Source organism: Malaya genurostris, chromosome 3 (genome assembly GCF_030247185.1).
Source record: "Malaya genurostris strain Urasoe2022 chromosome 3, Malgen_1.1, whole genome shotgun sequence".
NCBI classification, from domain to species: domain Eukaryota; kingdom Metazoa; phylum Arthropoda; class Insecta; order Diptera; family Culicidae; genus Malaya; species Malaya genurostris.
This window is the reverse complement of record NC_080572.1, coordinates 15,555,935-15,571,482: the sequence shown is the minus strand read 5'-3', so window position 1 is coordinate 15,571,482 and position 15,548 is coordinate 15,555,935. Positions and strand designations below refer to the sequence as shown.

The following is a 15,548-nucleotide window of genomic DNA, read 5'->3' as shown; positions in this document are numbered from 1 at the left end:
TGAAGCCTGGAAAGCACTCACCGTATTTCCTGGGGAAAATACGGGAACAATTGAGTGCTTTATCTGCAAAATCATACCAGATTACCTTGGTTTGGGTCCCCTCACATTGTTCCATACGGGGCAATGAGAGGGCGGACTCGTTAGCCAAGGTGGGCGCACTAGAAGGTGATATCTATGAAAGACCAATCTGCTTCAATGAATTTTTCAGTTGCTGTCGTCAGAAAACTCTAGCTAGCTGGCAGAATACATGGAATAGTGGAACTCTGGGACGATGGTTACACTCAATAATCCCACAGGTATCGACGAAAGCTTGGTTCCGGGGGTTAGACGTGAGCCGAGACTTTATTCGTGTAATGTCAAGGCTCATGTCTAATCATTATATGTTCAGCGCGCATCTCCGTCGTGTGGGGCTCGCTGAGAGTGGTGTCTGCGTTTGCGGTGAGGGTTATCATGACATCGAACATGTTGTTTGGACATGTGTCGAGTATTGTGATGCCAGGTCCCAACTCATAGGTTCCCTTCGGGCCCGAGGTATACCACCCTTCGTACCAGTCCGCGACGTCTTGGCAACTCGAAATCTTCCTTATATGACTCTCATCTATAACTTCTTGAAAACTATCAATGCTCAAATTTAGTGCTCTCCCTATCTCTTTCTCGTCTACAGCTCTACCGCACTCTTCTTTACGTTGCTGGAAGTATGGCCTGTGTAAACGATGCTTCGGAGCATGCACCTGCCTTGAACTGACTGAGTTGCTGGAAGCTACCCAAAAACGTCACATCAACGTCAGAACACACCAACGAAGCATCCCAATCCAGAATAATCTCTTCATTGCTACAAGCTGAAAAACATGAAGATTCATCGAACGCAAAATGTGTCTAAAAGATGTATGCCACAAACCAATGATGTATTCAAATTTCATTTCAATACTGTGTAGGTCCCACCCTCCCTATGTCCCCTTACTAACTGGGGAGTATGCCGCCCCGTAATACGGCATCCCTTTCTCTCTCCCTAACAACAAGACAATCGGCCACGTTAAGCTAAAGCAAATGAGCCTAATAAAAATTTTATTTGAAAAAAAAAAAAAAATTACACAGTGCTGCCACTATAAACATTTATTACCAATGAGATTGAAAAAAGTGAAACATTCTCCGAAAATTTTCGTTTCCATTGGTTAGCTAAAATTATACATTTTAATAAACTTGTTTTCTGATTTTCTTTATACTTGGCATCATTGCTCGCGTACCCTGCAAAAGTTTTTTCTTTTCACAATGTGCAGGTGGCAACATCAAAATCAGCCAATCAGAAACTGGTCCATTTTGGAAAAAAGCAGCCCCCCCAGATGTCAGGTCTTGTCTTAGGTTCACATTAGCGCTGATATCAAGTGATATATGGATATACTTGATATCCGATGATATCATGTGCGATATCATTTGATATCCCATACAATTTTATGTCAACGCGTATCACCATTTTAGCATGATATCCGGGATATCATGTACGATATCATGTCGAGTTGTCAAAAATCGCAACTAGCAACACGGATAATGACATTGAACGCACTCATTTATGAACGTCACTTTGAGAGTGACAATAAACAATCATTATAATTTTGATTTTATCAACGAATATTGGCGTTCGGAAACCGATAAAAGGGAAACTTCAATTATTGAATGAATTGTAGGAGAGAAAAGCAATATTATTGATCTTACTCCTAATGGGAACATTTAATATGACAACTTGATTGTCAAACGATATCATTCCGATCATATGTGAACACTTCGACATGATATGCATATCATCTCGGTATATCAAGTGATATCAGCACCCATCTGACACCGGTATGTGAGCACCAGCCATTTGAAAGTATACCGATTACGTCGAGCCCCAAACATTGCGATGTTTTGATATTCATCGCGACTCTCAAATTGTGAAAATTATCTCCACTTGATGTCCCAAAACACTGTCTGCTGTTTTATAGGTAAACCGACCAGTTATTGTGAGAGAGTCGACCCAAAATTTACTAATTTTTGTGCACTAAACAAGGTAAACGCGTAAAACAAAAGTATTACTCTTTGTTTGTTTACGTTGCAATCAGCTGATATTGAAGTTCCGATTTCGATCTCATCAAGATGGCGTCGTGACAGGTGGCCGGATATCAGCGCTAATGTGAACATGGTATTATAGTATGTTCACATTAGCGCTGATATCAAGTGAAATACGGATATACTTGATATCCGATGATATCATGTGCGATATCACTTGATATCCCATACAATTTGATGTCAACGCGTATTATCATTTTGGCATGATATCCGGGATATCATGTACGATATCATGTCGAGTTGTCAAAAATCGCAACTAGCAACACGGACAATGGCATTGAACGCACTCATTTATGAACGTCACTTCGAGAGTGACAATAAACAATCATTATAATTTCGAATTTTTCAACGAATACTGGCGTTCCGAGACCATAAAATGCAAGACTTCAATTATTGATTTAATTTTAATAGAGAAAGGTAATATTATTGATCTTATTTCTAATGAGAACATTCAATATGACAACTTGATTGTCAAACGATATCATTTCGATCATATGTGAACACTTCGACATGATATGCATATCATCTCGGTATATCAAGTGATATCAGCGCTAATGTGAACATGGTATTATACCAATCAAGTTGTTATATTGAATGTTCTCATTAGAAATAAGATCAATAATATTACCTTTCTCTATTAAAATTGAATCAATAATTGAAGTCTTGCATTTTATGGTCTCCGAACGCCAGTATTCGTTGAAAAATTCGAAATTATAATGATTGTTTATTGTCACTCTCAAAGTGACGTTCATAAATGAGTGCGTTCAATGCCATTATCCGTGTTGCTAGTTGCGATTTTTGACAACTCGACATGATATCGTACATGATATCCCGGATATCATGCCAAAATGATAATACGCGTTGACATCAAATTGTATGGGATATCAAATGATATCGCACATGATATCATCGGATATCAAGTATATCCGTATATCACTTGATATCAACACTAATGTGAACATACTATTAAGCAGCCCTTACACGTGACAATATTATTGTCAATCCATAGTATTGTCAATACCGTCAATCCAGTTGACTTGGTAATTTGAGTCCGCATTTTTCGAGAAAATCAAGCGTTTTGAGCTTCAAATATTGCAAATGAACATTGAAATATTGAGAGATGAGTTCATTGCACATATTTGACAGTTTCCTCTCTGGAGAGAAAGTATTGTCGGATTGATGAGCAGTTTTGATTTTTTGACAATATTTTCGTCAATCCGATGAAGTTTCCACTACACGATCAAAAGTATGGTCAATACTCCTTGTATTGACAATAATATTGTCTCGTGTAAGGGTCGGTTGAACTGCTAGGCACGAGATGGCAGTTCAGTTTGAACTGCTTTAAGCACTGACGAGCCGAAGGCGAAACGCGAAGAAATAGTAATAAAATATGTGTTTTTAGCACAAACCAACAAAACCCCTAAATGTTCACATTCTTCGACGGCCAGTAATAAGCCGTCACTCGTTTACGCCTGAGACGTCAGAAATAATATAGCACTTATGGAATATTATTTAAGGGTTGCATAAGTAGTGCAAACTTTGCGTCTGCTTAGCGGTTTAAGTTGAACTGCTAGGCACGAGATGGCAGTTCAATTTGAACTGCTTTAAGCACTGACGAGCCGAAGGCGAAACGCGAAGAAATAGAGATAATAGTATGCCCAATGAAATAGTAAACAAATGTTATATAAGAAAAAATTGACGACACATAAATAGATTACACGTTACACATCCACTATTTAGACTGCGGTTATACACGCGGTTCAATAAAACTTTTACGAACTTTGAAAAAATTACATTTGTCTCAATAGGGTAAGTTGAACTATTTTGCCTAATTGCGTTAACGTTTTCTAGATATACTCGAAAATCATATTTAATCAGCTATTTTGAAATACTAAAATACAGTTTTAACTATTACGCAAAAAACTATTAAATTTTAATCCTTTAGCCCTTGGTTTTCCCTTAAAGTCATACTACTGTTAGGAACAAATCATTGCATATATAGTAGCAAATACAATGAAGGATCTTCGTTACTAACCTGAAAGGTCATATAACCGTATGTTTCATGCATTTTTCATGAAGTAATGACGGACGTGTATAGCAAATAGAATCGCAAATTGGTCTGATCAAGGGGCAATGAGATTGCTAAAAATTTATAAATAATTGCTTTCGCTTGGAAATAACATGCAGTACTTGTCGAACTTGTGGGCATCTAATTTGATTTCCCGCTGTGATAGAAACTATGAGTTCCATTCCGCTGCAAGGTATTCCGGAAACGTTTGTTGGTGCGGATGTATTCATCACCGGAGGATCTGGGTTCATGGGCAAGGTGCTAATCGAAAAGTTACTGAGATCATGTCCTGGTATCGATCATTTATTTGTGTTGATACGCCAACGAAAAGGAAAATCTCCAGAAGAGCGAGTCAAAGATTTAGTGCAAATTCCAGTAGGTCTTTCGATTTGATATCTATACTAAATGATGATATTAATACAAAGTGACAATCTCTCAGTTATTCGACAAAATACACGAAGTTTGTCCGGATGTGTTGCAGAAAATTGTTCCTATAAGTGGTGATTGCTCCAAGCTTAGAATGGATTTGGATGAGCCCAGTGAGAGGCAGTTAGAGCATGTACAGTTTGTATTCCACGCCGCTGCCAGTGTTCGATTTGATGATCCGTTGACAGATGCTATACTGCTGAATACACGGGGTACACGTGAAGTTTGTAGATGGGCGAAGACTTTAAAAAAATTGAGGGCTCTGGTTCACATTTCCACAGTATATAGCAATCCAGAAGTTTTCGAAATCGACGAACGAATCTATCCGGCAAAAATGAACTGGCAGAAAGCGATTGAAATGGCAGAGAACGTGGATTCGGAAATCTTGAACACATTATATCCAAAGTAAGTGCATTCTTTATGTAAATAATTGCGTTCGAGACTATTATAGGGATGGTTCTTTACTTTTTGTGTAAGGAATCGGATTTGCTTTTTACAAAAATAAACCGCTATTGAGTCCTTAATTAGATTAAAAAATTAAAGTGTTGTATTCAAGACACGACCGAGCACAATAACATTAAAAATAAACGTTTCTAGGGTCTCCATAATAAATACAAAAATAAAGATGATAATGATGATGATACACTAAACTAAAAATTTATTCAATTGACTAATTACAAACTTGCTCTAGTTTGAGCGCTTAGATTGTTAGCGAATGATAAAATTGACAATTAGATTCTTTCTTGGTAATTGATTCTACTCAATTTTGATCCCTTTCCACAAAGTTTTACATTGTTAAGTTTTTGAATAACGTCCTTTAGCTAGAAGTCAATTATGATGAATTCAAAGTTACTTTAATGCTCAATTTTAGATACAATCAACCTAAAGATTTAAACCTGAACAAATGAAACGATTTTATTTAATGATAATAATTTTCGAGAAACGTACAAACTTATTAATTTTATAAACAGTTAATCGATCCAAGAGAAGATATTATATATTTTAATGAAAAATGTTGTACCAGTGAACTCAGTAATAGTGTAATTTTATTAATCCTTCTTCAAAATTGTCGATAATATTTTGAAAGTGTCGGTAAATAATATGGCAGCAATACGAGAAAGAAAACATGTGAAACAGTCCGCATAAAATATTTAGTTACTTACATTGATTTTCGCTTTGGCATATTAGGAATATACGGAATGGATACGCAACAAAATTCCGAAATTTTGTTCATATTGTAACTTGATGTTATTAACACATGAATGATCATTGTCATAGTTACAACGCGTGTAGCCATCAGACGCTTATTGCTTTGAAGCAAATAATAATTGAACTGAAGCTGGCGGTTAACCAAATTCTACGAGGGTTCCTATTCAAACGATACATGTAAAATCGCAGGTAAACTTACCTTGAGTTTATCTTTGATACTATATGATATTGAATCCAATTATTCTGTATATGTGAGCCTGTGGAACTCATTTATACTACTAAACCGAGGAGGCCACTTTTAGACAAGGTTATGAATTTAATTTTGAATTTTTTGAAGCGTTTGATTCCTGGTGAGACAACAGTGTTCAGTGACATTTAATGGAAAAGATGTATTTATGATTATCATCATAACACAACTTTAAACTGAATCCATTTGCGCGCCACCGTTTTGTTCGTATGGGAATGGAGATTTAAGTATGCAACCGATCCGTTTACAAATTTAAACCTTTTTTAAGCGTACAATATTCAAGCTTTGGAATTATTTAAATGATGAAAATCCATTAACAAATCATCGAGGAACGAGCGCTGTAAATTAGATCCGAAAAATCTATCGTCGATAACTCTAAATTGGCCAGAGAACCAAAATAAAATACTACTATACTATACTGAACACACCGCACACATACAGAAGCGACTATTCAGCGAGCGAATGGATGTGACTTTAATTCACTCACTATTCAAACACCTTCACCGGCCTACGAGGCATGCTTGCTCACATGCTTGGAGATAACTAAAGCAGAAATGGTTTTGGGCATATATTTATAGATTCCCTTTTGTGGGATAATTCATGTTTCGCAAATCGGACGAGAGGATGACATCATTCACGCGCTGCTACTGTTATTGGCTCGTGAAAACATAGGTCAATTCAAACCAATTTTTCAATGGTATGCAATTGAAATATTTAAATGACGTTACTTCATAAGTTTAAGTTAAATGTTTCCGAATCGATTGGCTGTTAAATTATATAAATCCATCAACAAATGACTGAGTTATAAGCTTTCAAAATTATGACAGAAAAATGTTACGCCATTAGTTTTGCATGTTTTAAATTGACACCCAGCCTCGTGTAGCGAAGAGTGAGGCATTTTTAATGGCAAAATCGACCAAAAACTTGCTAAATACATAGAATATGGGATAACCACGCTGATTCGATTCTTCAATAGCTAGATGATATATAAGATACTCAAGCGAACACGGTGTTGCGCAGACAGCAGATAATTTCACCAACACATAATGCAAAAGCGACAATCCAGCGAGTAAACGCATATACATCTTAAAGCTTAATTTAGATTTTGCATTCAGTAATAAGATCTATTAAATAAAATTACACTACGCACCTAGAAAAAATCATGTGAATATACGTTTTCTGAGACTGACATATTCGAGCTACAAAAATGACTCATTTCTACTATTGTTACAATACATGCTTAACGCATTCTGACATACCTTTAAGTGCTGAAACATGAAAGTTCACATACCTGCTTGAGAGGCGGGGTAAATTTGAAATATATTTGAGTCATTCTTGTAATATTCTATCATTTGATGATTTATGTTCTTAAAAATTTAATCGTGGGTGGAGCTGCGGTAATTTCATACTTTTTGTTGCTCTAAGGGTTTAGAAAAGGCATCATGTCAAAAGTACCTCAACATTACACACAAATTCTAAGACTAATTTCTAACTCATGGAAACCAAACGTAGCTGCAGTTTATAAATATCTAAAATCTATTTTTGTATTAAACCATGATCAAGAAAATAATTTCCATGCTTTTCAAGTTACTACCTATAAATGAAGAACAAATGGACTTAAGAAATAGTTGAACATTCCAGGTTACTGTAAGTAACTTAATGAACCTGTATTAACAGCAACTCGGTAAAAAGGTTTTCCTGAACTAGTACAACAAACAACACCACACTTTTCTTTTCGTTGTAGTTAACCCCTCAAAATTGAAATTTTTATGGTACACGCATTTTGATAAGCACTTTTATTGAATCATTATAATAGTTTTTCATTGCATTTTGAAATAATAGCGTAAGCGTTCGCTTAACTTAACGTTTTTTCTTGAAGATTTTGTTTTACACGCCAGCACTATTGTTGTAGACAAGGTCACATCTAAAAACCGAAAACTCACATGACATGATGTTTTGTTAAATACTCCGTTTTCTATATTACCATCTGTCTAAATATTCAAGAAACTCTCCCTCTTCAAAGTGTAGTTCAATTTATACATATCATATGAATGAAATCCAAACATGCCACGTTTTCATAATGACTCTGCAAAATATACACACTTAAATTGGATTGGCGAGTTTCGTTGTCCCGATAAGATTTTTGATCAAATTCGCAATGATTTTTATGTCGTGCACAGCAAAATCAGGAATTGTGACAACATCGATGTGCTTTTCAACCGATGTGAAAAAATATAGAAGTGCTGAACATCAAATGCAATAATTTTTTGAGAAATATTGCAGAAAAATCACACGTTATTACATCGAAACAACGTATTGAGTGTATTATCTCAGCTTGGTTAAATAAAGTATACGATTTCGATAGGGACTAATGCATTTTACGTGTAATATTACAATCCTAAGAACGTTACCGAGAGTGTTGTGATATTACATCGTAATCGGTTGCACACCGGTAGCGATTTGCAGAAATTTCGATTTATAATCGGAATATGCGGACAGTGAATGTCAAACAATATTCCATCGAAAATGAAATTTACCGCACAGCACAACAGTGTTGGTGTCTTTCTACGGGTAGTAGTTTTACACGAAAAGATGTATAGTAGTGTACAATATTCAGTCAAGTCGACGTAGTATATAATACGTTGTTTCGATGTAATAACGTATAATTTTTCTTCAATACTTCTCAAAAAATTATTGCATTTGATGTTCAGTGCATCTAATTTTTTTTCACATTGATTGATAATCACATTGAGGTTGTTACAACTTTGTGTGTAGATTGTTACAATTCTGCCTGTTAATTTACCTGTTATGTAGGCATGTGATGTTTGAGCCATATCCTCGTGTTCGAATTGCTAAAACTGACACATATTTTTTTTCAAACAATAGGTTAACTAATTTCGCCCCGAATACCTACACATTTAGCAAGGGCCTGGCGGAGCAAATATGTTACGACTACCACAAGGAACTTCCAGTCATTATTTTCCGACCTTCTATCGTGACCAACAGTGAGAAGGAACCCATACCTGGTTGGATTGATAATTTCAATGGACCAGTTGGTTTAATGGTGGGTTGCGGAGTTGGGATTATGCGTTCAGGATACATCAACTTAGACAATCGCATGAACTGCATACCGGTAGATGTGAGCATTAAGGCAATCATAATTGCAGCCTGGCAGAAGGCATGGGAGACACCAGGACAATTGACGATCATAAATTCTGCTGCGGAATTGTGTAAAACTCTGACCTATAGGCTACTGATAAAGGATGGGGAATGGATTAATAACAAAGCTCCAATCGAAAATATGTTCTGGGCTCCTGGAGGACAATGTACTCGCTGCATCTATATGTTCTACCTTATGTTTTTTTTCTATCAGTTACTTCCATCAGCCCTAATCGATTTGGTATTGAGAGTAATAGGACAAAAACCATTGTAAGTGTTCATATTTAAGAATTTCGCCATTTACTTCAAAATGTTCCCTTTCAGTTTAGTGAGGTTGCAGCGTAAGATATTTTATGCACACATCTCTCTGGAGTATTTCACAAGCAATCAATGGACATTTATAACGACAAATTTTCGGAAACTCTCCTTCGCATTGTGGGAAAATGATCGGTAAGTTGTTGCGCCTTTAATGCATCCAATTTTTCAATGACATTTAATAAACTTCAGGATGAACTTCAACACCGATTATTTACTCAGTAGTTTGATGGAGTACCTTCAGATTTCTATGTTAGGAGGACGACGATATCTTCTCAAGCAATCGGATGATACGATTCCGGCATCGCGAAGAAAACAACGTCGTTTGATATTATATAACCAAACACTGAAAATTTGTATTATTTTTATAGTTGCGTACATTTTATACAAAAAAGTTTATTTTCTGATGTAGCAGTGTGTCAATAGAAGCTTAGATGAGATATTTTGTTGTGATTCTACCAAAATCTGATATTTTAAATTTTGAAATGTTAGAATTCCTTTACTTCTTTCTCATAACAACTCTACCTAGCCAGCCTGATTGCGAAGCGATTTTATTTCATGTGACCTGATTTTCTTTCGTGGATCTGGGACTTGTGGATGAAGTAAGAATTGTATTCAATATATTCAATGTGAAGACTAAGCAACGGTATAGTTGAATGTGCCTATCCGTAATGGTACCATATATAAAAAGTCCTTTATTTTATTTGTCCCATAAGTATGACTTTGTCGAGGAAATTCTTCATTTTCTAGAAGTCTTGTTTTACTTACTTACCTAACAGCTATAGGCCTGGGGTGTCCTTTGTTGTATCAAGAATACGTCTCCACATAACTCGGTCCATGGCTGCTCGTCGCCAGCCACGCTTCTGAGATCACCCTCCACTTGATCGATCCACCTTGCGCGCTGCGCTCCTCTTCTTCTTGTATTAGTCGGATTAGATTCAAGAACCATTTTCACTGGGCTGTCGTCTGACATTCTTATGACACGCCCAGCCCATCGTATACGTCCGATTTTAGCTGTCCGTACGATAGGTGGTTCTCCTAGCAGCTGTTGCAATTCGTGATTCATACGCCGTCTCCACGTTCCGTCTTCCATCTGCACGCCGCCATAGATGGTCCTGAGTACCTTTCTTTCGAAAACACTGAGGGCGCGTTGGTCCTCTGCCAACATAGTCCAGGTCTCGTGGCCATAGAGAACAACCGGCCTAATTAGCGTTTTGTAGATGGTCAATTTCGTGCGGTGGCGTACTTTTCTCGATCGAAGGGTTTTTCTGAATCCAAAGTGCGCACGATTCCCTGCCAAAATACGTCTCTGTATTTCTCCGCTGGTGTCATTGTCGGCGGTCACCAGTGAGCCCAAATACACGAACTTGTCAACCACCTCGATATCGTCACCGTCTATCAATATTCGGGGTGGGAGGCGTTGTGTTTCTTCTCTAGAGCCTCTTCCTCTCATGTATTTTGTTTTTGACGCATTTATGGCCAGTCCGATACGCCTAGATTCAGCTTTCAGTCCGATGTAGGTTTCCGTCATCTTCTCAAGGTTACGTGTCACAATATCAATATCGTCAGCGAAGACAAAAAGTTGTACGGACTTTCGGAAGATCGTGCCACTTGTGTCGATCCTCGCTCTTCGAATCACACCTTCCAGGGCAATATTGAACAAGTTACAAGAAAGTCCATCACCTTGACATAACCCTCTCCGAGATTCGAAGGGACTCGAGAGCGTCCCAGATACTCGGACGTAGCATATCACTCTATCCATCGTTGCTTTGACCAATCGCGTCAGTTTATCCGGGAAACCGTATTCGTGCATTATCTGCCATAGCTGTTCTCGATCGATTGTGTCGTATGCCGCTTTGAAGTCAATGAATAGGTGATGCGTGGGTACGTTGTATTCACGACACTTCTGGAGTACTTGTCTTATCGCGAATATGTGATCCGTAGTGGCGTGGGCTCCAGTAAATTCTGCTTGGTACGGCCCTACGAATTCCTTAGCTATTGGTGATAGATGAAGGCAAAGGATTTGGGAGAGTACCTTGTAGGCGGCGGTCAGCAATGTGATTGCGCGGTAATTGCAACAATCTAGCTTATCGCTCTTTTTGTAAACGGGACATACCACTTCATCCATCCATTCCTGCGGTAGAATCTCCTCTTCCCAAATTTTAGAAATCATCGCGCTCTAGCCAGTGCCTCTTCTCCATGTTTGAGCAGCTCGTCTGGCAACTGGTCATTGCCCGCGGCTTTGTTGTTCCTCAGCTTGCCGATCTCCTCACTTATCTCCTACAGATCAGGGGCTGGGAATCTGTCGTCGGCTGACCGTACACCAATATTGATTTATGTACCGTTCTCTGTATCTTGTGCTCCGCCATTCAGATGCTGCGGACCTTATGTTCCTTCAGCCGACTTCTAGAGTCACCACGTCAAGCTGCTCTTCCGTTGGTAGCACTAGCTCCAGTTGTTGCGCGTATTCCTCTGCAGTACGAACGCTACGTAGCTGCTCGAGATTGAGTACCGGCGTTCCTGTGTGTAACCATATTTTACACTGATTAATTGTTGGCTCCACCACAATACAAATGTAGCGAAGACTCACACGCTCGAGTTCCCAAATTCCTTAACCCAACTCAGATCACTACCGTTACCGTGTGAGTGATAGCCTTCCACGTCCATTCTTATGTCTGAGACGGATGGGTCACTCACCACGGAAAGTGTTGCATGTGCTCGACCAGGATGTTTCATCACAACGGTTTGAACATTGTGTTGCGTGAGATGCTCCCTATGGCTGTTGGAGCTAGGAAAAAGGCTACCAATATTTGAAAACGTAACTGTCAGTTCGGTTGGTATCGAGATAATGGTGACATTTGTCTCAATGCTACCTGAACTTAGTTGACTCGGTAAAGTGCCTGAAACGTTCTTTCGCATGTGAACACTTGAAGAATTAAGAAGTGCGCGCGGTTTTCGGATTTTGCTAGTATTACATTTTCTTAATGGTGGAGTGGTGTTCAGTACTAATTATGTTTTATTTCTATAGATAACAGTAGAGAATTAAAAGTTAAATAGTTAATAGTAAAAGAATACAAAGTGTTAGTACGGTTAGTTAATAATTGAAAACATTTGTCAGTAATTATAAAAAAATGTTATATATTTTGTACAGTGTTAAAAATAGTTGATTAAAATACGGAAAACACATTCACACAGATTAAAAACGTTATAAAAGGTAAATTTATAAAATAAAATATGGGTAATGAATTGGTGTTAGGTTAAGTTCCCCATGCGCTTTATGCTAATGACTGTTGGGTAGGTCCCCAGCGGGCCTTTTATTCTTGGGCTTCGGACTTCGTTCGGAGTGTGTTTTCACAGGCCAAAAAGCACCTGATCCAGTAGCGACGAGTTATCCAGAAAACCACTGAAGCGGAAAAATAATGAACGAAGGGGTTCACTGCGAAAAGTAGCACGAGACCACTAGTGCATGGACGTCATTGTCATCTACGACGCCATTACCATCTCTCACCGCCATAGCATTCCGGACGTCATCACCATCTCAGACGCCATTGCTATATCTGGCGCCATTGTCACCGTTGATGCTATTACGCTCTATGGCGTTAACGTATCCAGGTTGCGAGTGACGCCGATAAAAACCTACTACCACGCTGGAATCATGACCGGCTAGATCGGAAGAACCGGACCTACACCAACAAAAACCCATCAAAAGCGCAAGTAGTTAGAGTATTAAGTGACGTCACTAGCCATAAGTTAAATGTACAGGGAAGGGAACTGAATAAATTATAAAAATGTCGAATGTGAAAAATTAGCTTAGTTTCTATAAAATGAACAGATTTAGTACAAAGACACTCTTCTTTTTATCGTTTTCCGGACTCTAAAGGAGTCGTCAGCCCTCGTCTTCGAGTGTTCTCCAGAAGGAGACTTTCTGGTTCCGCTTTTCAGGAATTTAATATTCTAATATTTTATCAACCTTTTGGTTGTCCATCTTGGTTTTCAACAGCTATAGGTGTTTCGTTTTCCTACAGTTCCCGTTCAAGAGTGAGTACCGTGGTGAGTAAATGCAATGCTCAAACAAGTAGTAGTATTGTAAACATAATTTCCCCTCTAACCACCCACTGAGCAAGTCGAGGGGCTACAAATTGGCGCCCAACATTAAAAATCCACATTGCTGTTTTTTCTTAAAATCCCTACGGAGGGAGTATTAAACAGCACGCTGTTAATTAAAATTTGCTTCGTCCTCTGAACGAAAGCTACTAACATTTCGAATATGGAGATTGAATTTGACATGCAATACAAACATTTGCTTGTCCATCACCTGGATAGGGATGAAATCGCGTATGAGCTCGCGATCCGCGGAATCGATTTCACAGAAACGGAAACGCGCGCGGCACTTGCGAGACGCTTGAAGGAGAAATTAAAATCGGGAAATGACCTTGATATTGATTACAATTGATTTGACGGTAGATGCTGAAATTCAGATTATCGATACGAAAGTTAAGGAAATTAAAGATTACCTTATTCACCCCAAAAATTACGATGGCAATCGCGAAAGTTTAAAAACGCGATTGGTGCACTACTTTGCACGGGCAAAGCGGGCATCGGAGAATACGGATAACGAGGATGATTTAAGAGATTTAGATACGTTAGTGGCATGTATTCGCGGCACGTATAATATGCATTTTTCTTTATTCTCGCCCCTTGGGCAGCAAGAGTTAGTAAACCAAATGAATGAATCGATGTCGAATTTGTCAATCGACCCGAAAGACTTGATCGGCGGTCAAAAGTCCACTGGTTCGTCTAGTCAAGACGATAATGATGAGTTCGTTACGCCAGGAAAACATTTAAAACGAAATTTAAAATCAGTTTATAAATTACCCACTGAAGGGAATATGCCTTCAAACAGTTGGCTTCCGTTTATGATGCATCCAGGTGCATACCCTTGGTGGTTTGGTCCCCAACAAATGCCTAATGGGTTGGTTCGAAAAATGCTTCATTTTGGAAAAAAAGATAAGGTGTCCAGTCAAGTAGACCTGGGGAGTGATCCTAAGGATAAAAATAGGAAGAATCAAGGAAAAAATAAACAGAAGAATGTGTCACAAATTTCGCAACAATCGACGTCGGAAATTGACTCCGGTAGCTCGTCAGACGAGACACACAGATCTCGTAAATCGAATAGGAATTTAGAATATCGTCGTCAGAACTATCGGTCGAGAAAGTCTGAAAAAAGTAGACCAGTTTCGGATTGGCGTTTAAAATACGACGGTTCGGATGATGGACAGTTATTGATGAAGTTTTTACGGGAAGTAGAGTTTTACGCGAAATCGGAAAACATGTCCACCAGAGAATTGTTCCGGTCAGCGATTCATCTGTTTAGTGGACCGGCGAAAACATGGTATATGACGGGTTTCGAAAATGAAGATTTTGCGACTTGGGATGAGCTTAAAGAGGAACTCAAGAAAGAATTTTTGAGTCCTGACCATGATCATACAAACGAAATACGGGCGATCGCGAGAAAGCAGGGTCCCCGCTAAAAATTTCAAGATTATTTTCTGGATATACAGAAAATTTTCAACTCTCTTACCAAGCCGATGACTGAACGAAAAAAGTTCGAAATCGTGTTCCGTAATATGCGCGCGGAGTATAAAGGCCATGCGGTATCGTCGGAAATTGATAATTTGGCCGATCTAAAGAAATTTGGTCGAAAGTTAGATGCCACGTATTGGTATAAATACCAATCACACGCAGCGGAGAACATTCCGCGAGGAAAGCAAGTAAACGAAATCGAAACCGGCGCGAAACCGAAACAGAAAGTTAAACCCGATAACGAACAGTTCAAATCACGTAATTATTATAACACAAAATCGCGCGCGAATGTCTCAGATGAAGAATCGAAACATGCGAAAAATTCTAAATCGAATCCTCCAAAGGATCAGTCACGGGGATTACAAATACTGGTGGACACTTATCAAGTTCCCAAAGATGGCTTTTGTTTTAACTGTCGCCTCAAGGGCCACCATGCTC

At 38.5% G+C, this 15,548-nt stretch overlaps 1 protein-coding gene across 1 annotated transcript; it reads left to right on the top strand.

Annotated features, from left to right (window-relative positions):
- The first annotated feature begins 4,279 nt into the window (after positions 1 to 4,279).
- On the top strand, positions 4,280 to 13,319 carry LOC131437540 (fatty acyl-CoA reductase wat-like). Its single transcript, XM_058606949.1, has 5 exons — positions 4,280 to 4,546; positions 4,611 to 5,002; positions 8,940 to 9,482; positions 9,537 to 9,662; positions 9,720 to 13,319. Exons 1-5 carry the CDS (start codon positions 4,343 to 4,345, stop codon positions 9,937 to 9,939), a joined length of 1,485 nt encoding a protein of 494 aa, XP_058462932.1. The 5' UTR covers positions 4,280 to 4,342; the 3' UTR covers positions 9,940 to 13,319.
- The last annotated feature ends 2,229 nt before the right edge of the window (positions 13,320 to 15,548 follow it).

Excerpts from the sequence above, each read along its gene's own strand:
- LOC131437540 (XM_058606949.1), top strand. The coding sequence starts at position 4,343 with ATGAGTTCCATTCCGCTGCAAGGTATTCCGGAAACGTTTGTTGGTGCG. Across the intron at positions 5,003-8,939 it reads TTGAACACATTATATCCAAA|GTTAACTAATTTCGCCCCGA; the intron begins GTAAGTGCATTC and ends TTCAAACAATAG. Across the intron at positions 9,663-9,719 it reads GCATTGTGGGAAAATGATCG|GATGAACTTCAACACCGATT; the intron begins GTAAGTTGTTGC and ends AATAAACTTCAG.